Source organism: Eptatretus burgeri, chromosome 25 (assembly GCF_056783735.1).
Source record: "Eptatretus burgeri isolate ZD-2024b chromosome 25, Ebu_testis_v1, whole genome shotgun sequence".
NCBI classification, from domain to species: domain Eukaryota; kingdom Metazoa; phylum Chordata; class Myxini; order Myxiniformes; family Myxinidae; genus Eptatretus; species Eptatretus burgeri.
In genome coordinates this window covers 850144-876143 of record NC_140985.1, presented here as the reverse complement: position 1 = coordinate 876143, position 26000 = coordinate 850144, and the positions used below count along the sequence as shown (strand labels likewise).

At 44.6% G+C, this 26000-nt stretch overlaps 2 protein-coding genes and 1 pseudogene across 3 annotated transcripts in view; all 3 read left to right on the top strand.

The window, feature by feature from the left end:
• Nucleotides 1-6478, top strand: part of LOC147007799 (uncharacterized) — a 30574-nt gene extending 24096 nt beyond the window's left edge. Inside the window, exons 5-6 of the mRNA XM_085866409.1 lie at nucleotides 5509-5708; nucleotides 5954-6478. Coding sequence (XP_085722535.1) covers nucleotides 5509-5576 — 68 coding nt within the window. The 3' untranslated portion in view covers nucleotides 5577-5708; nucleotides 5954-6478. The remainder of the gene's footprint in view (nucleotides 1-5508; nucleotides 5709-5953) is intronic.
• A 3192-nt stretch (nucleotides 6479-9670) lies between these two features.
• LOC147007798 (uncharacterized) lies at nucleotides 9671-13717 on the top strand (annotated as a pseudogene).
• A 6021-nt stretch (nucleotides 13718-19738) lies between these two features.
• LOC147007797 (uncharacterized) lies at nucleotides 19739-25963 on the top strand. 2 transcript variants are annotated; one of them, XM_085866393.1, is made up of 4 exons: nucleotides 19755-20495; nucleotides 21544-21743; nucleotides 21989-22126; nucleotides 24670-25963. In XM_085866393.1, exons 1-4 carry the CDS (start codon nucleotides 20344-20346, stop codon nucleotides 24801-24803), a joined length of 624 nt encoding a protein of 207 aa, XP_085722519.1. In that variant the 5' UTR covers nucleotides 19755-20343; the 3' UTR covers nucleotides 24804-25963. The 2 variants fall into 2 exon arrangements, with proteins under 2 accessions (XP_085722520.1, XP_085722519.1); XM_085866394.1 differs by lacking the exon at nucleotides 24670-25963 and having other exon boundaries at nucleotides 19739-20495; nucleotides 22033-22126.
• Nucleotides 25964-26000: the final 37 nt, after the last annotated feature.

Sequence of the window (26000 nt, the reverse complement as noted above, 5' to 3'; positions counted from 1 at the left end):
TATTTTTACTCTGTCTGCCTGTCTGGCAGTCAAACAAAGCTCAAAATCATTCCAAACAGGAAACTTACTGTTTTTTTTTTAAGGACGTTATAAAGGACACAAACAACAGGCACAATGAAATAATGTTGCATGTCAAATAAGGTGGTGTAATAGACGGTGCATCAACGGTGGTAAACTTTTCAATTTTTTCTTTTGCACGAACATAAAATCTTAATTTTATTTCAATTGAATTATATACTCGGAACACTGCGGAACACAAATCACCGTCTTGGCGATTTGAAAACCTTCCGTTTAGCTGTAACCTGCATTTTACGTTATCACAACCAATAAAATTTGCCACTTGCAGGCACCGCCCAGTTAGAAGACCTTTGAGGAAACCTTCAACCATGGACCCATAACCCCTCCCGGAGTGAACACAAAGGGTTCGACCTTTGTTTGGGAGGAAATTATTTATTTTCTTGAGTACGGAGACGAGGTGTGCGATGTGCGAGCTTTGAGTGTGAGATCATTATGAAGTTTAAATATTATGTTGTCCTGAAACTAAAGCTTTGCCCGATTTGTTTGAATATCCTTACAGGATCAGGACTGCGTTCGATTTCTTTAATTTCAAAGCTTTTCTGAATTTGTACCCTCGGTGCTTGTCAGGTTTCAAATATTGTATTCGACTATGACGTCACATGCTTTCAGTTTCAGGGAAAATCAATCAAAATAAATTGAAAAAAAATATTTTTTGTGTGTGCCAAAGTTGTTCAACAGAAACGTAAGGAATACGAGGAACTTGGATGGAGGAAGAGGCCATTTTATCAATCGAGCTTGTGCTCTCTCAACACCTTATCAATTCAATCTGATAGTTTATTTTGTTTTCATCTGCTCGAGGCTCGTAGAAGAGCTATGACACAGAACAAAATCTGAACACAGCACAATAAAGGAACAGCAGGAGAAAGGGGGAAACACCAACAGTGGACCAGAAGCAGAAGGTAGATGGAGATAGACAAAAAAGGGATGCAGATAATGACGATGTGTAATAGAGAATGCTAAGGGTGGACAATATGGATAGATAAGCAGAATTTGGGGAGGGGTCCAGGATGGTTTAACGGGTGGAGAAAAGATCGTTATTTTCGATGAGGGTGAACTGAGATGGTGGTGAACAGGTGTCCTGAACACCTGTAAGGAAGAATGAGATTGAAGAGAGTGTGGAAGTTGGTTTCACAGGTGGGATAAAAGATGAATGAAAGAGTGAAGGTGAGCAGTGATTCGTGATTTAAGTAGTTTTACCAGAAGGGGGTTGCTGGCAGACCTTGAGTGCCCTGCAGAAGTATTGTACATACTGCAGACAGAGCGGGGGGCGATGGGGGCTAGACAAGAGGAGACGGTAGAAGACAGAAAGACCACCGACCTGCCTGCGGTGATACAGTAAGAGACCCAAAGACTCAGCCTCACCCTGGGAGAAACCAATGACCCCAAATGCCTTGGTTTCCACAGCGTGAAGCTGAGAAAGGTGAGAGGCAGGAACACCAGCCCAGAGGGGAGAGCAGTACTCCATTAGGCTGCGGCCGAAAACTGAATGTGGTCAGGAGCTCAGGTGTGCCAAGGAAGGACTTTGCACAATGGAGGATTCCCAGTCGGCGACTGGCGTTGGAAGCCAATTTTGAAATGTGACTTGCCCAAGAGAGATCATGGCTGAGAGTGAGACCCAAGAGTATGAGTCACTGAACCTCTTCACGAGGGTCATTGAGAAAGTAGGTGGGAGGATTTGCAGTTCGATTCTTTCTGTGTGTGTGTGTGTGTGTGTGTGTGTGTGTGTGTGTGTGTGTGTGTGTGTGTGTGTGTGTGTGTGTGAGAGAGAGAGAGAGAGAGAGAGAGAGAGAGAGAGAGAGAGAGAGAGAGAGAGAGAGAGAGAGAGAGAGAGAGACAGAGAGAGACGTCAGAGAGATAGGGGTTGGTGGAGGAGGAGATGGAGGGGAGATGCGAGATGGAGGGGGAGATGGAGGAGGAGATGGAGGAGGAGATGGATGGTTCTCTTTGCCATTCCCATCGCTCCAATTATCACTGGTACAACTGCAGCATTCTTCAGCTTCCAGGATCTTTTGACTTCATTCTTGAGATCCTGGTATTTGGTCATTTTCTTGACTTCTGCATTATTAACGCCAAAATTACTGGGATTAACACCTCAATTGGCAATGACGTACAGTACAGGGACACTGGAATCACTGGGTATGGAAACTAGGGAAATACAGGGGGCATCACACTGCTTCGTCACATCATGAAGGTGCTGGAGAGGATTCTGGATGGGACGATGAGGAAGAGTGTGGAGATGGAGATTGGAGAAGAGCAGCAGGGTTTAGAAAGGGTCGGGGGATGAAGGATGGGATGTTCACACTGAGACAGCTGGTGGAGAATAGGTTGGAGGTGCAAGGTGAGATGGCATCGACATTTGTGGACCTGGAGTCCGTAGAGAGATGGTGATGGCGACACTGAGTGATGGGAGTGCCGGAAGCAGAAGTCAGGTTGGTTGAAGCGATGGACGAGGGAACGAAGGGAGGAGTTTGGGTTGGTCCTGGGATGTCTGAGGAGTTCAGTGAGAACTTTGGTTTGAGGCAGCGACGTGCTCTCAGCCCACTCATGTTTTCAATGATTATCAGGGTGATGGAGCTGGAAAGTAGGAAGATGACCTTGAGGGATAATATGGATCTGGCTGTTGTGGTGGAGAGTGGGCAGGAGATGCAGGAAGTACTGGGGAAGTGGAAGGAGGAATTTGGGAAGGCTTCATACTTTTAGTGATTACCTTAATTTTTAATTTTTTTTGCAGGAGTGATCAATAATCTTTGGACAAGTCATTCAAGCAAAAGCAAAGTATTCTCCGGAGCAAAGAGTAAACATTGTCACGTGGGATTTTGAGACCAAATCAATTGTTTCCATTCGGATGAGGTTCATGTGCTGAATATGGAGGGCATCCCAGAAACAGGGCAAGCAAATCAGCCACTTGGAAACTGGTGAAAAAGTTCAAAAGTGAAGGGACGATTCTCAACACCAACAAGGGATGGTCCGGTCGCTCAAGAAGTGTACGGTGTGAAGGAAGCAATCGATGAGCACCGCAACCCTCCGGAGACGGTGGTTCACGCAAGACGGTGGTGCTACCCCACATGGAGCCAACGAAACAATTGCCTTTCTGTGTCAAAAATTCGGACAACGAGTTTTCGATTTGCGGATGGAGGATTAAAGGTCTCCACATGGCCCCAACCTCAATCCGCTGGGAATTTTCTCTGTCTCTGTGAGTCAACCCCCCCCCGCCCCCCCCCATTACCGGTAATACCCTGGAAATTTTCTGGTTAGACTAAGTTAGGGTTAGACCATCCCAAACACACCTGAAAAAAACCACAAAAGAACTCATCAAAACAAGTGGTGTAACAATTAGAAGTGTGGCCCTAAAGAGGGCCATGTTGCGTTCACTTTCAAATCCAACTTCACTCTTGGTTGTATGTATCCTTTTATCTGGACACTGTTGTGTGGTGTTGCAGAACATAGTGATGTCGAAGCAAAAGTGTCGATGGCATAGCTATCGGTCTGTTCACGGGTGTGATCGTCGAACTGCTTGAAGAGCCGCTTGGTTAACCCGCAAGTATCGATATACAGTCACCTCAATTAGCTTATTCTACGCTAAATGGATGGTTCCAAAAAAAAAAAAACGTTAACAAAAACGGCAAATGCTACACATAGAACAAATAGGTTAAACATTTATCAGAAGTTAAGCGACGAAAAGGTTGCCATGGGATATTTACAGTTAAACCGAAAAACGAATAGATTAACACATACCCGTTATGCGGGGCAGATGGACATGTAAAAGAGCAAATAGGTAGATTTCCGGACACATGAAACGATAACTTATTAGTTTTGAAGAGCCTCATGGTAAACTACATTAGTTGTCTTGCCTTGTGGTGCATAAATGAACAAATTATTTGGGTTACCAACTCTTGAACAACCGACATACAGAAGGCGCACCCAATTTTGAGGTGCAAGTTGTGAGGAGGGAGGTCTGCTGGTGTCAAGCTATTTACGAATTCTATGGGATAATGCACAACATCATCCGAGTAAAGTACAGAGTCAAATGATTTATAGCTGAGACGCTCACCGGGTAGCTGGTCCAGGAGTTTGATGTTTAAGTCATCAACTACAGCATTTGTTTGCGCTAAGATGGCACGTTTTGTCAGCCAGGTGAGGTCACTGAATTGAATCTCCAAGTTTGGGTACACTCCAGCCAATAAGACTTGTATGTCCGGTACCATGCGTCCGAAAGGTAAAGTAACCTGGCCGTCTTGTCCAACAGCCAAAGTGCCATTACGATGAAACGGCATACCTCTGAACGCCTCTGTCGCTGTCGCCGTGCGCGTGCACTTCGAGAATTCAAATTTGTTCTCTTTCGCAGTGGCATAATGTTTCGGGTTTCTAAGCTGTTATAACAGGAGGAGAATGTGTATGTTTAAAAATTCAACGAATACGAACATTTTGTATTTCAAAAAACCCGAGCGTTTTTAACCATGAAGCCTTTTGTTACGATTAATACGCCGGCGCACTATTCGAAAGCCTTTTTATTTTTTTAAAATGGAAATTGAATTTATTTTTTTATATATATATTTTTTATTTTTATGAAAAGCCACTGAGCGCATCCTGGAGCTGAATGTTAGTTCTATATGTGTGTAAAGTTTCATCAACATCGGTTCACTGGTCTAGGAGCTTATTGGTTACAAACAAACAAACAAACAAACAGACAGACAGACAGACAGAGAGAAGGACTGCCATTTATATAGTAGATTCACCTCAGAAAATAAAAAGTTGTTTTTATTTATTTATTTTATTATAAATAAATCATTTGTCGATTTCCAACCTGTCCGTGTTTGGTTTGGCATTGTCAAAGAGATCAAGAGATAACATTGATGCTTTGCCGAGGGCGCGCTCCCCGCTCAGGTAACCACGTGACCTCGAGCTAAACGGAATAATTGGACGGTGGACACTGGAACTCGTGGTTAACTGGGTGGAGTTCGTGGTTTAAAACAACCACAACGTTAATTGTGAGTGGTGGCCCCAGGTCCGGCTCCACCGACGACAACCGGGGATTAATCCCCCTCAGTGACAAGCTGGTGTCTCGGTACCCATGGCCGAAACAATACATTCCCACATTCCCACATAGATACCCACATTCCCACATACCCACATAACCATATACCCATATACCCACATATCCACATATCCACATTCCCATGTATAACTCCGTGAAAGAGGGAAGATTGTCGATAAATAAAAAACAGAAAGTAAAGAACGTTGATTCGTATCGAGGGAATAATCATCGACGAACTCGGACTCGATTTTCCACTTTCACAACACAATGTGAAACACAAACAATCCGTTAATACGAAACGTTCAATCTTTGTATTTATTTTAAATCATGGACACGTGATGTGGCGGGAACCAATCAGATACCGCGATCTCCCTGTTCGCTTTTTCCCCAAACAGCTCGCGCTCTTCACTCGGTTACCACAGCGTACCGTCCTTCACCTGACACGACGTGCGGTCCACCATGACCCGAGATCTCAGAGAGAACACCCCGGGATCCACGAGCGGTTCCGATGGAGGATAAGTGGTCGGTCCGGGAGGTTTTCCGGAACACCGCGGGTCCATGGTCGGTTCACCCGAGGACAAGGGGTCCAGACCCGGTACGTGACGTTCACTCCGTACCGAGAACTTGTGTTTCCGGTGCTGATCCGTGCTGTGTACTAACACAGGAACTCATTGATTTAGTGAATGTCACGATGTCTGGAGCGGAGCCGGAATTGAATTGTGAATGGAAATCCCATCCATGACATGTTACCCTCCCTCTTGTACATGTATGACATCATTTTATACCTCATCACTTCAGTCATCATTCGATTCCTCTTTAATCTCGTTTACAACAAATCAGATGAACATTTACTTGTGATGATGGGCCTCTGCACCGGCACACAATGGCCTGTTCTTGAGGACTGCAGTGGCATCTTTAACGTCCTCAAGGAATCCCTGGATGAGAAGACAAGAGACTTACCTTTGCTTTCAGAGGAAGGTATGCTCACTGATGCAACACCTTCCCTGTGCATCACCAGGTTGTGAGTTTATAGCTCGTCCTGTACCAGCCTTATTTGAGGCCAAATTATGTTCAATATTATATTTAAAGATGTGAAGGGTGAACTTAGTTACCACAAAACCAGTCGGTTGCTTGTAAAGCAGAGTTGGTGAGAGTTTACCAGGAAACTAATTAATTCTGCTCGATGGATGGAAGTCACAAGTTCAAGGTCAAAGTTTGACCCAAAAATCATTTTTCACGAAATTTTAACCTGAAGCTGTGACCTCGACCTTTGACCTGCTGTAAGAACTGTTATGAAACCATTGTTACGGGATAGGTATGTTTGTACCGACTGTTTATCTGTTTTAGTAAAATATCGTAAAGGTATACCTGGTGTTGGTTTAATGGTTAGGGTGTTGGGCTTGCTTTAATTGGGTCCTGATTTCAAATCCCACTTGGCTGTTGAATTAATACCAGGTAGGGTTGACTCAGCTTGTCATCCTTCTGAGGTTGGCAAAGTGATACCTGCTTGCTGGGATGATTGAGCCGTTTGAGTATCCTGTGTCAGAGTGATCACCTGTCCAGGATTGTGTCCATTAACCCAGGAGACTGTTGCAGCAGCACTGATGCTCCCTCTGTACAGAGTGTGGTCTTCATGGATGGATCATAAAGGACACGTTTAACAACATTACCCATCACTGAGGGTCAGGGACGTGAACACTCATGAGCACCTCACTAATTAAATAATTTACAGTTAATCATAACCTCTTTTAATTGAGGAAAGTGTGAAAATGTAATGTATAAAGCTTAATTCGTGTTTGTTTACTTGTTTACCAGCAAATACTACCTGTCGCTTTGCTCATGGGAATATTCAAGGGAAGAGGGAGAGGAGGGAGGGAGGAGGAGACGAGGGAAAGGAAGGATGGGAAGGATAGAGGAGAGGTGAGAGGGGAAGAGGGAGATAGGATGGAGGTAAGAGGGAAAGAGGAAGAGAGGATGGACATGAGAGGGGAAGAGGGAGAGAGGAGGGAGGGGAAGGATAGAGCAGAAAGAGGGATAGGAGAGAGAGGGATCGGGTGAGGAGAGAGAGGCAGATGGAGAAGGCAGAGAGGGAGGAGAGGGGGGAAAGTGTGGAGAGGGAGAGGACGGTAGTTCTTGGCAGATGTAACGTTGAGTTTCACACCCTTCCGCGAGATAACACACACATTTATGAATCACCCTGCCTGTGAAACACTGGGATGACAGTTTATAGCTGGGTCGGGATTCAAACCCAGGCGAGACAGCTGAGAGCGAACATGCGTACCTCTCGGCTATCCTGCCGTGATGTGGTAATTCATTACTGTTGAGGGAGGGGGGCGGCACAAGGGGATGGGAAGGCAGCATGAGGGGAAGGGCATCGTGAGAAGGGGAGGGCATCTTGAGGGGAAGAGAAGGCAACGCAAGAGGAGCAGAAGGCAGCACGAGGGAAGGGGAATGTTTCATTTCACTCATTTTAAGCGGAGGTTCAAACGAAAGCAAACAATGATGAGCTTCACAGAGAAGCGGAGGTGATTTTTGCTCATGCCATATGTAGATGGAAGCAGCAAGGATGGTTCATGAAGATGATGTCAGCTGACTTCCAAGCAGAGGGAAGATGACCCCGGGAAAATGATGGAGTGAATGGAGCAGAATGTTTGTAAGTACAACGTGCCGTCGTTTGATTAAAGCCGTCCTGGAAGCGATGGGTACTTCTACTTCAACGCACATGAAGTGAAAGGTGGAGTTAAGCAGTTTGTTCACTTTGTCTGTCCGTCAGTCTGTCGACAGACATCAGTTTATGTTCGAGGAACAACTCCATTTCAGTTGAAAGTTATATTTTGAACATTAATCGGAGAACAATCCTGTAGTTTATCAGTACTTTGGCGATGAATCCGTCCCGATCACACATGCACAGAGAGGAGGAAGATAATAGTTTTAATCTCCCTGCAAAATTGAAACAAAATTGAAAATCATTCCAAACAGGAAACTTACTGTTTTTAAGGATGTTATAAAGGACACAAACAACAGTGTTCTATCTCCACCTCGAGGCACCGAAGCGAGTGCACCAGTTACCCACCCGGAGGATGTCACGGCAGAAAGAAAATAAAGACACCAATGTGCCCTTTGTGGTGTTTTATGGGTGAAACCTGCAATGCCTTCATCAAGTATTCACACCCCTTGACTTTTTTCACATTCTGTTGTGTTACAGCCTGACTTCAAAATGGATTAAATTTAAATGCTTTGTCACTGATCAACACAAAATACCCCATGAAGACAAAGGGAAAACATATTTTTTGAAATTTTTACAAATTAATGGAAACTGACAAGCTTACAACGGGAAATTGTCCCGTTGGAAAGTAAATCTTCGCCGCAGTCGAAGGTCTTTTGCACTCTGAAGCAGGTTCTCCTCAAGGAGAAGGAGATTGGTACCATACTCTGTGCAGAGCGTTGGTCCTGCTTAAGCAGTCGACTTGGCTCTTGGGCACAATCCTGGAGTCGCCACTCCGACACAATATACCAGCATGCTGGCACTCACTTTGCCGACTTCGGAAGGATGACAGGCCGAGTTAACCCTACCTGGTATTAATTCAACAGCTGAGTGGGATTTGAGCTCAAGACCCTCGGATCCAAAGCCTGGCAACCTTTCCATGAATCCAACATCAGGCAGCTAACTCCTCAATGATTTGCTTGTATTTGGCTCCATTATTGTTCCCTCTATCCTTGCAAGTCTTCCAGTCCCGACCGCTGAAAAGCATCCCCATAACATGTTGCCGCTGCCACCATGCCTCATGGTCGGGATGGTTTTGGATGGGTGATGAGCTGTGCTCAGTTTCTGCCAGATGTCGTGCTTTGCATTCAGACCAAAGAGTTCCATTTTCGTCTGCGGATCTTCCGGATCCGGATCTACGCCTCCTCACAATTTTATCTCGGAGTTATACGGACAGTTCCTTGGACTTCATGGAAGAGTTTCTGCTCTGACCTGCACTGTCAACTGTGGAACCTTTTCTGTAAAGGTGTGTTTATTTTTCGAAATCATGTCCAATCATTTGAATTGGCCACAGCTGGACTCCAATCAAGTTAATTTTTTTGTACACTTTGTCGAGGCTCGAATGAGAGCGAACACACAACGCACAACAAGGGGGGGGGGGGTAGGAGAGGGAAAGACAAAACAATTGGCAACAGAGACATGAGAAGATCTGTGGTGGGGTGAGGGAACACGGGGTATACAAGATGGACACTACAGGGACTTTCAGAAAAGAAAGCAGGGAATTTGAAGTTGAGTTTGAGGTGGATTAACGGGGGTAGAAAAGATCGTGGTTTTGGATGGGGGAAGAAATGAGATGGTGGTGAACGGCTGCTTTGAAGACCTGGAGGGAAGACTGGGATTGAAGAGAGCATAGAAATTTGTTCCAGTATCAGGAAAAAAGAGAAATGAAAGAGTGAAGGTGAGCAGTGATGTTAATAACATCTTTGATGTTCATAACATTTTTAATGTTCAAAACACATTCCAAAAAACAATGTGATACAATAGGGTGTACGGATGATGTGGGTATATGGGCCATGATAGGAGTGGCCATAATCGTGGGGTGTTCAGTTAATAATGGTAATTTTGTTCATAATGAACATGCAATGTGAGACGATGTGCTCCACGAGTGATCAAGTTGTAAAAGTGATTTACTGATGATTTTGCTCCATTCTTAATTTGCAGAGAAAAAATTTGAAACATCTTCAAGTGTCAACTGTTCCTCGTCATTGGACGGAGAAGTTTCTTTCGATCATCACCTGACAGAGACTTTGTGTCAGGATGGTGACAAGTTTAGGGGGGTGTCTACAAACAACAACAACAACAACTGCGACAGGTGTATCAATGTCTTGCAACAGGAAAGCCAAAGAATTGAGAAGCCAAACAAGTTTTCTGTCACCAACAAAGATTTCACCTCCTCATCGTGTTTAAAAGGATGTGTAAAAATATGCACAGGTGAGACGTCATACAGGTGCACTGTATGTCATAAGGGATTTGCTTCTTCTTCTTATCTGTTGACACATCAAAGGTTGCACACTGGTGAGAAATCCTTCAAGTGTTCACAATGCAGGAAGGCCTTTTGTTCTTCATCAAATTTATACCGTCATCAAAAAATACATTCGCGGGAGAAACCCCACATGTGTCCTGTGTGTAACAAAGCGTTTAATCAAGCATCGAACTTACAGAGGCATCAAATAATACACACCGGAGAGAAACTTTACAATTGTTCTGTGTGTAAAAAACCGTTTACTGATCCATCAACTGTACCTCGACATGAAATAATACACACCGGAGAGAAACCCTACAAGTGTCCTGTGTGTAACAAAGCGTTTAATCATTCATCAAACTTTCAGAGGCATCAAACAATACACACCGGAGAGAAACCTTACAATTGTTCTGTGTAACAAAGCGTTCACTGATCCATTAACTGTACCAAGACATCAAAGAATACACACCGAAGAGAAACTTTACAAGTGTCCTGTGTGTAACAAAGCGTTTAATCATTCACCAAACTTACAAAAACATGAAATAAGACACCTGAGAGAAACTCTATAATTGTTCTGTGTGCAACAAGGCCTTTACTTGTTCATCATCTGTATCTCGACATGAAACAATACATCAAAGGAAACAATTTCCAGGAACAGGTGCGAGCAGAAGATGGCACACATGGGATGGAAATATCAGCGAATCCGGCGCCATCGATCGCAAAGAAGAGAAATGAAAAATACAAAAAGATACATCAACAAATATTCACCGACAACTTGGAGAACGACAAAAGAGCAGGAAGATTGTAAAAAGATCTGGAAAGAGTTGGAGAGAGACAAAGAAGGCATTTTGCAGTGGCTTGGAAGACGTCATGTGAACTGGGATGGAGAACGAGTCAGACTACAGTGTCGAGAGAAAGTCCATGAACACCCTCTTTGAAATTTTTCACCTTTTGATGTCTTGTCGCCTGAAATGAAATATCATTAAATCAGAGTTTTTACACCTTAATTTATACATCGTAACCCAGAACTTTCATGTAAAAAACAAGTTATACAAATTTCAGGAAAATTAATCAAAAACACAAAACTAGAATATCTTGGTGGGATAAGTGTCCCACCCTCCTTATAACGGCAATTGTAAACTCGCTCAGGTGGAACCAATCACCTTCAAAATCACACACCAGGTTAATTGACCTCCACCTGTTTAAATTGTCGTGATTCTCATGATTTCAGAATAAAATCAGCCGTTCCTGTGGGTATCCACTGCTGGGTCGTGCATTTCACAGCAAATGCTCAACCATGAGCACAGAGGAGCTTTCAAAAGACCTCTGGGATAAAGTTATGGAAAGGCACAGATCAGGGGATGGGATTAAAAATGTCAAAGGCCTTGAATATTCCTTAGAGCACAGTCAAGACAGTCATTATTAAGAAATGGAAAGCATATGGTGCCACCAAGACCCTGCCAAAATCAGTCCATCCCTCCAAGTAAGGATGACCAAGTAAGGGGACTGATCAGAGGCCACCAAGATGCCAATGGCAACTTTGAAAGAGATACAGGTCTTCATGGCAAGGACTGATTCCTGGTGTGCATGTGACAACAATATCCCAAGCACTCCACGAGTCTGAGCTCTCCGGTCAGATGGCAATAAGGAAGCCATTACACAAAAAAATCCCACCTTGAGTCCTGTTTGAGGTATACAAAAATACAGTCGAGAGATTCTGAAGCCATGTGGAAAAGTTTTGTGGTCTGATGGAACTTTTGGAAAAATGCAAAACGCTACATTTGGTGCATTCCCAACAAAGCACATCAGCCAAAGGACACCACACCCACTGTGAATCCTGGTGGTGGCAGCACCATGTTATGGGGATGTTTCTCATCATCAGGGATTGGGGCACTTTTTATAGTTTTTTGCACACAAAGTCCATGCTTGTGAAAGAGCGAATACACAGAAACATATCACAAGGCAGGAAAGAAGAAGGGAGGGAGAGGGAAGCACAAAATAGTGGGGGGAAAAAGAGAGGATATCTGTGGAAGGGAGAGGGATGGGATGGGGTTAACAAGACGGTACTCGAGGGACTCTCAGGAGGGAAAACAGGGAGTAAATATCAAGATTTTGAATGGGAGAAGAAATGAGATGCTGGTGAACAGCTGTTTTGAAGACCTGGAGGGAGGACTGAGATTGAAGAGTGCATCGGAGTTTGTTCCAGAGGCAGGAAAAAGAGTGAAGGTGAGCAGTGATTCATTATTTTGGCAGTTTCACCAGAAGGGGGTTTTGTCAGACTTTGAGTACACTGAGGAAATATAGTGGGGACAGATCACAGACAGAGCAGGGGCAGGGGGCAAGGCCAGGAAGGAGATGGGAAAAGACAGAAAGATTCTCCGGTGAGAGAGAGAGAGATTCAAAGACCCAGCTTCATCGCGGGAAATACCAATGATCCTAAAAGCCTTGGTTTCCACAGCGTGAAGTCGAGCTCTGTGTGAGGCATTCACACAACCCCAGAGATGGGAGCAGTAATCCATCAGACTGTGGATGAAAGCTTTGTCAATGGTTGGAATCTCAGGTGTGCCAAGGAAGGATGAAGCACAATGGAGGTTGCCAGGTTGGCAATTGACTTTGGAGGCCAGCATGGAGATGTGGCTTTTCTTGAAAAGATCATGGCAGATAGTGAGACCCAGAAGCCTGAATGAAAGGATTTCTTAAAAAGCAATGTTGATAAAGTAGCTTGGTGGTGGAGGGGGGTTCCATGCGGTTCTTTCGGAGAGACATAGTGAGGGTGTGAGTTGTCAGGATAGAACGTAAAATGGATGGAGCAAAATACAGAATAACCAAGAGGAAAACCTGCTGCCCTCTGCAAGAGGACTGAAATTGGGACAGAAGTTCACCTTTCAGCATGATAACGACCCGAGAAACACAACCAAAGCCACACTGCAGTGGCTGAGGAAAAAACAGATATCCTTGAGAAGCGCAGTCAGATCCCCGACCTAAATTCAATCGAAAATCTGTGGAATGACTTGAAGATTGCTGTCCATCAACGCTCTCCACGCAGCTTGACTGAGCTTGAACAGTTTTGTGTTGAAGAATGGGAAAATATTTCCCAATCAAGGTGTGCAAAGTTGGTAGAGACTAATCCCAACAGATTCACAGTTGTAATTGTTCTCAAAGGTGTCCCACCAAGTATTAACTCAGGGGGGTGGACACACATCCAACCAAGAAATTCTGGTTTTGTATTTTTAATTAATTTTCTGAAATTTTAAGAATTTTTTTTTCATTTGGAATTGTGGTTCCGGTGGGTAAATAAAGGGGGGAAAAGTCAACTGAAGGTTGATAGGAGTTTTCAGAGGGGTGAGAGCATCCAACGATGTTTTGATCATCCTTGAGACAGAATGGTGTCAAGACTGCAGCCCTTTGGGTGCTGGGATGGATCACCCATGGCTCCTTGGTCCGGAGGTCGGAAAGTCAGCCCGTATTGAAAAGGTGAGGGAAAGATTTATAATCTGCTCTGGCCAGTTCATTCCTTGGTTGGTGTTATTGTGACCCAACCAGACTTGGGATTCATTTTGTATATTTACACGCATTTTATCATCCATGAATATGGAACACTGTCAAAAGCTTCCTTATAGTCAGTCCATCCAGGTGGTGGACAATTTGGTTCTTCACATTTTGAAATTTTCAAGTACGGCATTGTTCAGTCGTGGGTGGTGGCCCTTTTTTTCTAAGTCTCAACCTACTTGTTGGCTTCGGTGATGGAACATCATTTCTGTCATAATTCCTGTTGGAAGTTTGTATGTTGTTCGTAGACATGTTATTGCCCGCTATTTGTGAGGAAGTTGGGTTTCTTTCGATTTTTAGATGAGAATTGTGTTTTCTTCTACGAACCACTCACGTACTTCCTTTTCCTCTTGCATCAGTTGTTTGAATGTCCTGGTGTCGTGATTGTGGAGAGCATCAAGTTGTTTCAGCCAGAAGTTTGGAATTCCATCTGGGCCTGAATTGTAAAGTTTGGTGGCATTTTTTGAAGTTGTTTTTAATTATTTATTTCTTCATCAATAACCACTGGGGACATTTTCTCCACCTACATGGTGCTTCTTCTTTTCCAAGTCCACGATCCATTCTGCTTCCTTGTTATGTTCCTTTCGATCTCCAATAATTCCTTTCCATAATGTTTTCCCCCATCTTTTCTTTTTCAGGGGGAGTTGACACATTCTGCTTTTGTTTCCCCAATTCGTGGAAGAATCTCTTTGGGTGACTCTCAAACATGTGATTTTGTTTTCTCCTGTTGTTTGCCTCCTCATGCGGTGGTGTTTATTTATTATCTTGCCAAAACGAAGTTTTGCAAGATATGTTAGTCAGCTTGTATGTTTTTTATTTTTTATTTTTTTGTCTGTAATCACGTAAAAAAAATTCTGCAGAGCACAGTTATCATCGGAAATTTTTGTAACTTCGCATATCAGAGGCCTATAGAGGTCCCTTTCAGTGCACAAAATTTTGAAGGTCAAGGTCAAAGGTCAAGGTCACTTTGGCGCAAATCAGGGGAGTCGACGAAACCCTGATTTTTTGAGTAATTTTGATAGGATCGTCTTCAAACTTCATGGGAATATAGTTCATGGTCTGGCGCTCAGCTGATTAATTTTTGGTGGCGATTGGCCTTGACCTTCATATGTTTTTTTATTTTATTTTTTTATTTTTTGGTCTGTAATCACGTATAAATCACTCTGTAGAGCACAGTTATCATTGGAAATTTTTGTAACTTCGCATATCAGAGGCCTATAGGAGGTCCCTTTCAGCGCATAAAATTTTGAAGGTCAAGGTCAAAGGTCAAGGTCACTTTGTCACAAATCAGGGGAGTCGACGAAACCCTTATTTTTTGAGTAATTTTGATCGGATCTCCTTCAAACTTCATGGGAATATATTTCATGGTCTGGCGCTCAGCTGATTAATTTTTGGTGGCGATTGGCCTTGACCTTCATGGTTAGCGCCTCAGGTCAAACATATTTGACCCCAAGGTCAAATTTTCAAGTTTTAGGAACCATATCGTGTAGTACCTCAAATTGAACACCTCGGTGAGTGCTTTCTAGATATGTCAAGCTTGAGACATTATGATGTCATTTGGTGACGTTATGAGGCAAAAGCATATTTTTCATGGTTACTCTGTAGAACGATTCTCATCGGAATCTCTCGTTGGCAGATATTCCTCAAGGAGTCGCTCCTGATGGATAGCAGCTCTGTTCACCTCAGTGTGACCTTTAAGAAGTCACACGTGGTCACCTTTTGGCAAGATACGGGTCACCCTGCGGGTGACATTGGTTTATTTATTTATTTATTTGTCTTTCTTTCTTTCATTTCCAGATTGAGTTTGTTTTCAACACCCAAGCACTCGAGGTCTTTGTTTCCAATTTTGGATTTGTTTTTTACAGTTTGAATTCCCTTTTTTAGTTTTGTGTTTCTCTGTCCTTTCCTGAACTGTTGTATTTGTCCAATGTGTTCGGTGTGTCTGTGTGCGTTTGTGTCTGTCTGTCTATGTGTCCACATCTTCATATTCTCACTTTAAAAATTGCTTTCTCTGTAATCGCTTGTCCGATCGATGCAAAATTTTAAACATGGGAGGAACTCCGGTTCCGGGTTTGGAGCGTCGAGAGGTCTCCTTCAGAGCTCTTTGCTGACGATCTCAAAGATAAGTTTCCAGTCATTATTTGTCCCGTTTTAACTGTTTATTTTTCTCATCTACAGTATATGTTACTGTGTGTTCCTAGTTCGGTTTTGTTTCAAAAATCGTGCTATTTTGTGAGTTTTTGGCGACGTTGTCTTACCGGGTGTTTGAGGCCTAGGCTTGAGGCTTGAGGCAGAGGCTGAGGCCAACCGGTTCCCCTCGGTGCACGATCGTTTTATTTGTTTTTTCTCCCCATTACCTTCAATTTCTATCTTCCCCTTTCCGAACGTCCCCCATTTCTCCCAACTAATCTCTCTATTTCTTATCTTAAACTAAAAAGAAAAAATCGCCACCTTTCTCCCCATTCTGCTTCTTCTTCTTCTTCATCGCATCTTCTTCTTCCTCTTATTCTTCCTCCCCCTCCTCTTCTTCTTCCTCGATTTTTTCCACAACACTTCCATGACCTAATCTGTTGAAAACTCTCAAACATTCATAATAATAACAAAAACGATATCTTATAATGCTTCATCTTCCTCTCTCACACGTGTGGTTCTCTTCACTGTATCATAATGCACTACTCTTCTGCTATTTTAACAGACTGCTCTCATTTCGACCTCTCCTTCATTCCTTGCCTAAAAAATCCAACTGTGACAGCGTTTCTTCTCTCCATTCTCTGAATTCGCCTTTATTGCATCCATCAAGAATTGTGTTAAATCGCATCTCTGACCTAAAACTAAAAAAAACCCCAGTTTGCAATGAATGTTCGCTTTCCATCAAACATTCTTTTTTTCCAACTTCAGTGCCAACTCACCCCTCTCACCCCTCACCCTCACTCTCAAAGCAACCATCCCACTCTTCTCCCTCCAAGCCTCCCTCTCACCTCTCTCAAAAATTCCCCCCTCACCTTTGTCCCACCTTTCATCCCCCTCACTCATCCTTCTCAAAGTTGCCCCCCCTCTCATCCACAAAGCTGCCTCCTTCCACTGCCCTCTCACCTCCATCTCTTCACTCCACCTCCTCAAATCCTTAACTGCCTTCTTCCCCCTCTCTTGTCCCCCCTCTCCCCCACCACCACAGCGCCTTTTCTCATCCTCATCCGGCCCCCTCCCCTAGCTATTCTGCAATCCCCCACACTCTTTCAACAACCCTCCTTACCTCCCCTCCTCATCCCTTGTCCTTCCCTCCCCATCCCCCCCACGCCCTGCACCCAAAGCCTCCTCCCCAACCTCTTCATGAAAAGTGTGGAACTCAAATATCCGGGGCGTTCGCTCAAACCTTTCAGATCTTTCCATACAGGTTGCCACTGACAAACCAGACATAATCTGCCTAACAGAAACTTTCCTCCCCCAAGACGTGTCTGACTCCCAAGTATCTCTCCCTGGTTACTCCCTCCTCCGGTATGACAGACCAGAGCCTCGTCCTGGTGGAGGAGTTGTTCTCTTCATCAAAGACTCTATTCCTCACTCACCATGCGCTGCCCTCACTCCCCCACACCCCCCCAGGAATACCTCTGGCTACGGCTTCCCCTCCACTCCCACCTCATGTTTATATGTGTACTGTACCGTCCACCTCACAGTGATGACTCCATCTACACCTCACTATCCGAAAACATGGACCATCTTCTATCTTCTCATCCAAACTCTCTCTTCCTCATATGTGGTGACTTCAATTGTCATCATGCCAGTTGGCTTGGTGTGGGTACCTCTCTCACCTGTTATTAATTAGTCAGGCACCTCAGCAAAAGCTTTCTGTGACTCATTGGGACTGACTCAATTGGTAAACTTCCCGACCCGGATCTCAACCAATGATACTCCATCTCTTCTGGATCTGATTTTGACAAATTTCCCTGACAATATCTGCTGCTCTTCCTTCGCTCCAATCGGTTCTTCTGACCACGTCCTTGTCAAAGTGGACATCTCTCTGGCTATTATCAGAGAACCACCTCACCGCCTTCGAGTCTGGCATTTCACTGAAGCCGACTGGGCAGGGTCTCCAAGCAGCCATCAAACTTATAGACTGGTCTCCTATCGCTACTTTCTCCAACATCAACTCATCCTGGGAATTCTTTCAAAGAAACTTGCTCTCCCTCATGCACAGATTTATCCCCTCTCGTCTTCAGTTGTCCTGCCCTTCCTCCCGCCCTTGGTTCACTGAAGCTTGTGGTGAGGCAGTTGTCCTGAAACAACTTGCCTTTGCATCATGGGAAGCAAACCACACTGAGGGCAATCTCAGTTCCTTCCATAAAGCTCGGAACAAGTGTGTATCTACCCTCAGGAGAGCCAGAAAACAACATCTTTCTCATCTCAAGTCTGAACTCTCAAACCTCTCTCCCTCCTCAAAATCCTGGTGGCATTTAATCAAATCTGTTTCTGGTGTATGTTCCGCCTCCATCCCCTCCCTTACCTCAAATGACCGCACTGCTGATTCCACACGTGATAAAGCTGAATGTCTAAACTCGGTGTTTGCAGCTAAATCTTGTGTCCTAAACCCATCACTATCTCTACCCACTTTACCCAGTCGCACCCAACTGTCCCTGGACTCTGTGTCCTTTTCTCCTGACAAAGTGGAGAGCTTGCTGTCAAACCTCGACTCAGATTCTGCAACCGGTCCAGACGGCATCAGCCCACGTGTCCTCAAAGCCTGCTCTTCTGCTCTTGCTCACCCTCTCTCTGTTATATTCACCCTCTCATTTGCTCAAGGTCATCTGCCATCTGCTTGGAAATCTGCAAACATCACTGCCCTGCATAAAAAGGTGCAAAAACAGATCCCTGCAACTACAGACCAATCAGCCTTCTCCCAATCATCAGCAAGGTTATGGAATCCATCATCGCTTCAGACATGAAATCCTTCCTCTTCTCCAATGGCCTGATTTCTGGTCATCAATTTGGTTTCAGACCAGGTTACTGTACCCTGGATATGCTGCTTCTGCTCTCCCATCAATGGATGGAGGTTCTCAATGCCAGACAGGAAATCCGAGCGTATCCCTGGACATATCACGTGCTTTTGACACAGTCTGGCACCCTGCCCTGCTCACCAAACTCTCTTCTGATGGTATCCAAGGCCATCTCCACTCATGGCTCGCAGACTTCCTCTCCTGTCGGTCACCGTGTGGCCCTAAATGGAGTTCTTTCATCCCCCCTTCCTGTCCAGGCTCGAGTTCCTCAAGGTAGCGTTCTGGGCCTTGTTCTTTTTCTGGTTTTCATCAATGATCTCTCCGACTCTCTGGAAAATCCTCTATATCACTTTGCTGATGACTCCACCCTCTGCCGTACCATCTGTCATCCCTCAGACCGGCAAGCAGCAGCTTCTTCGCTCACTGCAGATCTGGATGAAATCACAAACTGGTCCAACACGTGGAAGATGTCTTTCAATCCGGACAAATCTCACACTCTCACTATGTCTCTTCGAAAGGACCGTTTAGAAAACCCACCCATCCACTTTCTCAACAATCCTCTGGAAGAAGTCCTTTCTTTCAAGCTTCTGGGTCTCACTATCTGCCATGACCTTTCCTGGGAAAGCCACATTTCAAACCTCACCTCCAAACTCAGTCGCCGACTGGGAATCCTCTGTCGTGCAAAGTCTTTCCTCGGCCCTGCTGAGCTCCTGACCACTTACAAAGCTTTCGTCCACAGCCTGATGGAGTACTGCTCTTTCCTCTGGGCTGGTGCTCCTGCCTCCCACCTTTCTCGGCTTCACGCTGTGGATTTCACAGCTTCACCAAGGCATTTTGGATCATTGGCACCTCGCGCGATGAGGCTGAGTCTTTGGGCCTCTCACTCTCTCACCGCAGGCAGGTCAGTGGTCTTCCTGTCTTCTGCCGTCTCTCTGGTCTCGCCCCCCTGCTCTCTCTCTGCGATTTGTACCCACCACATTTCCTCAGGGCACTCAAGGTCAGCCAACAACCCCCTTCTGGTAAAACTACCAAAATCACGAATAACTGCTCACCTTCACTCTTTCATTCCTCTTTTTCCTGCCTTTGGAATAAACTCCCTCACTCTATTCTTTCCCATTATTCCCTCCAGGCTTTCAAAACAGCTGTTCACCACCACCTCTTGTCATCCCCCATTCAAATCCTTGATCTTTTCTACCCCCGATAATCTACCCAAGCCCACTTCCTTCAAATTCCTGCTTTCCTTCCTGAAAGTCCCTGTAATGTCCATCTTCTATTCCCCATGTTCCCCATCTCATCCCTCTCCCTTCCACAGATCTAATGTGTCTGTTCCCCACTGTTTTGTCCCCCCCACTCCCGCCCCTCTTGTCTCATGCCCCCTTGATGTGCGTTGTGTGTTAGCTCTCACACGAGCCTCGACAAGGTATACAAAAAAAAACTCCCGATGGAGAATGTTTTTATTGTTAACATTGTCGTCATGTGTCACATGGTATGGCAGCCATGTTGAATTAAAGGGAAAATCTGCATCTAATTTTCTCTGAAACCACTCAACGAACATAATTGAAACTTTGCGTATGACTTTCTCGATCTCTTTCTCGATTTCTTTCTCGATTTTCTTAAACACAATGCCCCAATCCAGTTGTCGTTTACAACAGCGAAGGACGAAGCTGCGCGTCGTGCACGCGCAATGGAATCTGACGAAGCACGAGCTGCTCGCTTGACACGCGACAGTACGCGCGTGACAAGACGTCGTGCAGCTGAAACGGATGAAGAACGAACTGCTCACTTGGCAGACAACACTGAACGCATGACAAGGCGTCGTGCAGCTGAAACGGCCACGTATGTACGGGCACGCGAGAGCGAAGGAACAGCCTGTGTGGTTGTTTCTGGCAAGCGGTTTGAAAGTTTTATTTATTATTATTTTTTGCACGTACGGCCACGCACGTATGGGCACGTACTAGCTTTTCTAACTTTTATACACATCAAAGAACACACACCGGAGAAAAACCCGGAGACACCTGGGGGAAAAAGGGGTTTGAAGCCCGGGACCCCCATGGGGGAAAAAGGGGCTTGGAACCCGGGACCCCCGTGGGGGGAAAAGGGGCTTGGAACGAATCCCTCACACCCCCCGAATCCCTTGTCTGTGTTTAGCTGAAAGTAAGTCAACCCCCGATAAGCATCTGCTCTTTGTCTCTTTTCTGGCATTTTGATTGATTTTGGTTTTGAAATTTATTTTTTATTTCGCTCATAAAATAAAAAGTTCCTTTAATTGATTAATTTTATAACTAATAAATCATTTGTCGATTTCCAACCTGTCCGTGTTTGTCCTTTCCTTCCATTGGTTTAGAATTGTCAAAGAGATCAAGAGATAACATTGATGTTTTGCCGAGGGCGCGCTCCCCACTCAGGAAACCACGTGACCTCGAGTTAAACGGTATAATTGGAGGGTGGACATTGGAACTCGTGGTTAACTGGGTGGAGTTCGTGGTTTTAAAACAACCCACCGAACTACAACGTTAATTGTGAGTGGTGGCCCCAGGTCCGGCTCCACCGACGACAACCGGGGATTAATCCCCCTGAGTGACAAGCTGGTGTCTCGGTACCCGTGGCCGCAACACCACATTCCCACATACCCATATATACTCCGTTATGAAGGAAGATTGTCGATAAATACAAAAACAGAAAATAAAGAACGTTGTTTCGTGTCGAGGAAATGATCATCGACGAATTCGGACTCGATTTTCCACTTTCACAACACAATCTGAAACACAAACAATCCGTTAAAACGAAACGTTCAATCTTTGTATTTATTTTAAATCATGGACACGTGATGTGGCGGGAACCAATCAGACACCGCGATCTCCCTGTTCGCTTTTTCCCCAAACAGCTCGCGCTCTTCACTCGGTTACCACAGCGTACCGTCCTTCACCCGACACGACGTGCGGTCCACCACGACCCGAGATCTCAGAGAGAACACCTCGGGATCCACGAGCGGTTCCGATGGAGGATACGTGGTCGGTCCGGCTGGTTCTCTGGAAGACCGCGGGTCCATGGTCGGTTCACCCGAGGACAAGGGGTCCAGACCCGGTACGTGACGTTCACTCCGTACCGAGAACTTGTGTTTCCCGTGCTGATCCGTGCTGTGTACTAACACAGGAACTCATTGATTTAGTGAATGTCACGATGTCTGGAGCGGAGCCGGAATTGAATTGTGAATGGAAATCCCATCCATGACATGTTACCCTCCCTCTTGTACATGTATGACATCATTTTATACCTCATCACTTCATTCATCATTCGATTCCTCTTTAATCTCGTTTATAACAAATCAGATGAAGATTTACTTGTGATGATGAGCCTCTGCACCGACACACAGTGGCCTGTTCTTGAGGACTGCAGTGGCATCTTTACCGTCCTCGAGGAATCACTGGATGAGAAGACAAGAGACTTACCTTTGTTTTCAGAGGAAGGTATGCTCACTGATGCAACACCTTCCCTGTGCATCACCAGGTTGGGAGTTTATAGCTCGTCCTGTACCAACCTTATTTGAGGCCAAATTATGTTCAATATTATATTTGAAGATGTGAAGGGTGAACTTAGTTACCACTAAACCAGTCGGCTGTTTGTAAAGCAGAGTTGGTGAGAATTTACCAGGAAACTAATTAATTTTGCTCGATGGATGGAAGTCACAAGTTCAAGGTCAAAGTTTGACCCAAAAATCATTTTTCACGAAATTTTAACCTGAAGCTGTGACCTCGACCTTTGACCTGCTGTAAGAACTGTTATGAAACCATTGTTACGGGATAGGTATGTTTGTACCGACTCTGTTTATGTGTTTTAGTAAATTATCATAAAGTGTGGAGGGGGAGAGGAGGGTGGTTCTTGGCAGATGTGACGCTGAGTTTAACACCCATCCTGGAGACAACACACACATTTATGAATCACCCTGCCTGTGAAACACCGGGATGACAGTTTATAGCTGGGTCGGGATTCAAACCCAGGCGAGACAGCTGAGAGCGAGCATGCGTTCCTCTCGGCTATCCTGCCGTGATCTGGTAATTCATTGCTGTTGAGGGAGTGGGAGGGGCATAAGGGGATGGGAAGTCAGCTTGAGGGGGAGGGGCATCGTGAGGAGGAAGGCAGCTTGAGGGGAAGAAAGCAGTGCAAGAGGAGCAGAAGGCAGCACAAGGGAAGGGGAATGTTTCATTTCACTCATTTCAAGCGGAGGTTCAAACCAAAGCAAACAACAATGAGATTCGCAGCGAAGTGGAGGTGATTTTTGCTCACGCCACATGCAGATGAAAGCAGCAAGGATGGTTCATAAAGATGATATCAGCTGACTTCCAAGCAAAGGGAAGATGACCCCGGGAAAATGATGGAGTGAATGGAGCAGAATGTTTTGAAAGTACAACGTGCCGTCGTTTGATTAAATCCGTCCCGGAAGCGACGGGCACTTCTACTTCGACGCCCGTGAAGCGAAAGGTGGAGTTAAGCAGTTTTTTCACTTTGTCTGTCTGTCAGTCTGTCGACAAACATCAGTTTATGTTCGAGGAACAACTCGATTTCAGTTGAAAGTTATATTTTGAACATTAATCGGAAAACAAACCTGTAGTTTATCAGGACTTTGGTGATGAATCCGTCCCGATCGCACATGCACGGAGAGGAGGAAGATAATCGTTTTAATCTGTCTGAAAAATTGAAACAAATTTGAAAATCATTCCAGACAGGAAACTTCCTATTTTAAGGATGTTACAAAGGACACAAACAACAGTGTTCCGTCTCCACCTCGAGGCACTGAAGCGAGTGCACCAGTTACCCACCTGGAGGATGTCACGGCATAAAGAAAATAAAGACACCAATGTGCCCTTTGTGGTGTTTTATGGATGAAACGTACAATCCCTTCATCAAGTATTCACACCCCTCGACCCTTTTCACATTTTCTTGTGTTCCAGCCTGACTTCAAAATGGATTAAATTTAAATGTTTTGTCGCTGATCAACACAAAAATACCCCCCAATGACAAAGGGAAATTTTTTTTTTGAAATTTTTACAAATTAATGAAAACTGAAAAGCTCACAATGGGAAATTGTCCCGTTGGAACGTAAATCTTCGCCGCAGTAGAAGGTCTTTTGCACTCTGAAGCAGGTTCTCCTTAAGGAGGAGGAGATTGGGACCATACTCTGTGCAGAGTGTTGGTGCTGCTTAAGCAGTCTACTTGGCTCTTGGGCACAATCCTGGAAGGGTCGCCACTCCGACACAGTATACCTGCATGCTGGCACTCACTTTGCCGACCTCGGAAGGATGACGGGCCGAGTTAACCCCACGTGGAATTAATTCAACAGCTGAGTGGGATTTGAACTCAGGACTCTCGGATCCAAAGCCCGGCAACCTTGCCATTAAACCAACATCAGGCAGCCAACTCCTCAAGGACTTGCTTGTATTTGGCTCCATTTATTGTTCCCTTTATCCTTGCAAGTCTTCCAGTCCCTCAGAAACACAGAAAAATCCGAGAGGAAAACCTACTGCCCTCTGCAAGAAAACTGAAATTGGGACAGAAGTTCACCTTCCAGCATGATAACGACCCAGAGCACAAACCAAAGTCACACTGGAGTGGCTGAGGAACAAAAATATATCCTTGAGTAGCCCAGTCAGAGCCCCTACCTCAACTTAATCGAAAATCTGTGGAATGACTTGAAGATTGCTGTCCATCAACGCTCCCCACGCAGCTTGACTGAGCTTGAACAGTTTTGTGCAGAAGAATGGGCAAATATTTCCTAGTCAAGGTGTGCAAAGTTGGTAGAGACCAATCCCAACAGACTCACAGTTGTAATTGCTGTCAAAGTTGTTCCACCAAGTATTAACTCAGGGGTGGACACTTATCCAACCAGGATATTGAAATTTTGTATTTTTAAAACATTTGTTTGTGATTTGTGGAATTTGTTTGTCATTTTGAAGTTTTGGTTAGGTCGGTAAATAAAGGGGGAAAAGTCTGATTTAACGTCATTTAATTCCAGGCTCGAAGACAACAAAAGGTGAAAATTTTGAAACTGGGTGTGGACTGTCTATCGGCACTTTAAATACCCAACATCAAGGACACTTTAATAAGATGGCCGGATGGAGTCAATTAGGACAGGTGCAGATTCTGTAAGGTAGAAATAGAAAACACCATCACCTTCTCTCGGGATGTAAAAACCTCATGTCAGAACATCTGTACACACAAAGGCTCAACAAGGTATCGAGAGCAATCCACCGACACATGTGCAAAAACATCAATATCCCAGTCTCAGAGAACTCTTGCAAGCACGAACCTAATGTGATATCAGGATCTGAAAAAGGAACCTGGAAGTTGAAGAGCGCCGACATTGCACCAGTGATAATCAGAGCAACGGGAGTGATTCTTTGACAATATAAAAACTAGAACAATTATCCAAAGCAATTTATGAGAAGAGAAAAGAGCAGAATTAGGATCTGGACGGGATAAAATCCCGAAAAAGGAATAACAAAACATCGAAAGGAAATGCATTGAGGAATCGTCCGTGTCATGATTACCTCATCTCTTCACGGCAAAAATGTTGATCCAAATTCAGATGGAGATTTCCATTTGATGTTTTATTATCTTGTTGACGATAATAACGTTTTTCATGGAAATTCGGGAATTTCAGTACATTCCAATCGGGAGTTAATATAATGTCTGTCTTCAGGATTTTGCGAACAGTGTTCGGCACCACGGGCAAAAAATTCCAAAATGTCTGCCCTAACCTCACGATCCCCCTATCCCAGGGAACGTCATGTGAAAGGATCAATCCACAAAAGTGTATCACTGCACCCCTTAGCTGGGCATGCGGACTGGTTGTGGTTGGAGTAGATGTTGTAGTTGTCGTAGTAGTCGTGGAAATAGTGTTCAAGATTGTCCATGGGATTCCCAATTTTTGGTGCTTGTTTGGTGTTTGTACTTCTCAACTTCATTTCGTTGTTTGTTCTTCGATTTTCTTTCCAAGTATGATGAGATGTTCCGCATCTAATGAACTTCTTTGTCATGAGGTTTCGAATAATTTTACACAATTACGTCATTATGTGAAAAGTAAAAGTGAGTCATTAAATTTTGGTACCTTTGCCTCACATTGCACTTCTTGATGCTCTAGAAACCAAGTCCGTCACAATCATTAGAATCTCCCACGATGAAGTTGAGTCTATGGTTCTCCTACTCTCACACCGGTGGTCTCTCTGTCTTCTCCAGGTTCCTTTCTGGTCCTGCACCCCTCTGCCTTGCTTTGTTCCCCCATCCCGGAATTTTGCTCCAAAGGGCTTTTTCGGTCTTCCAGTAACCAACTTCTTATCTGTTGAA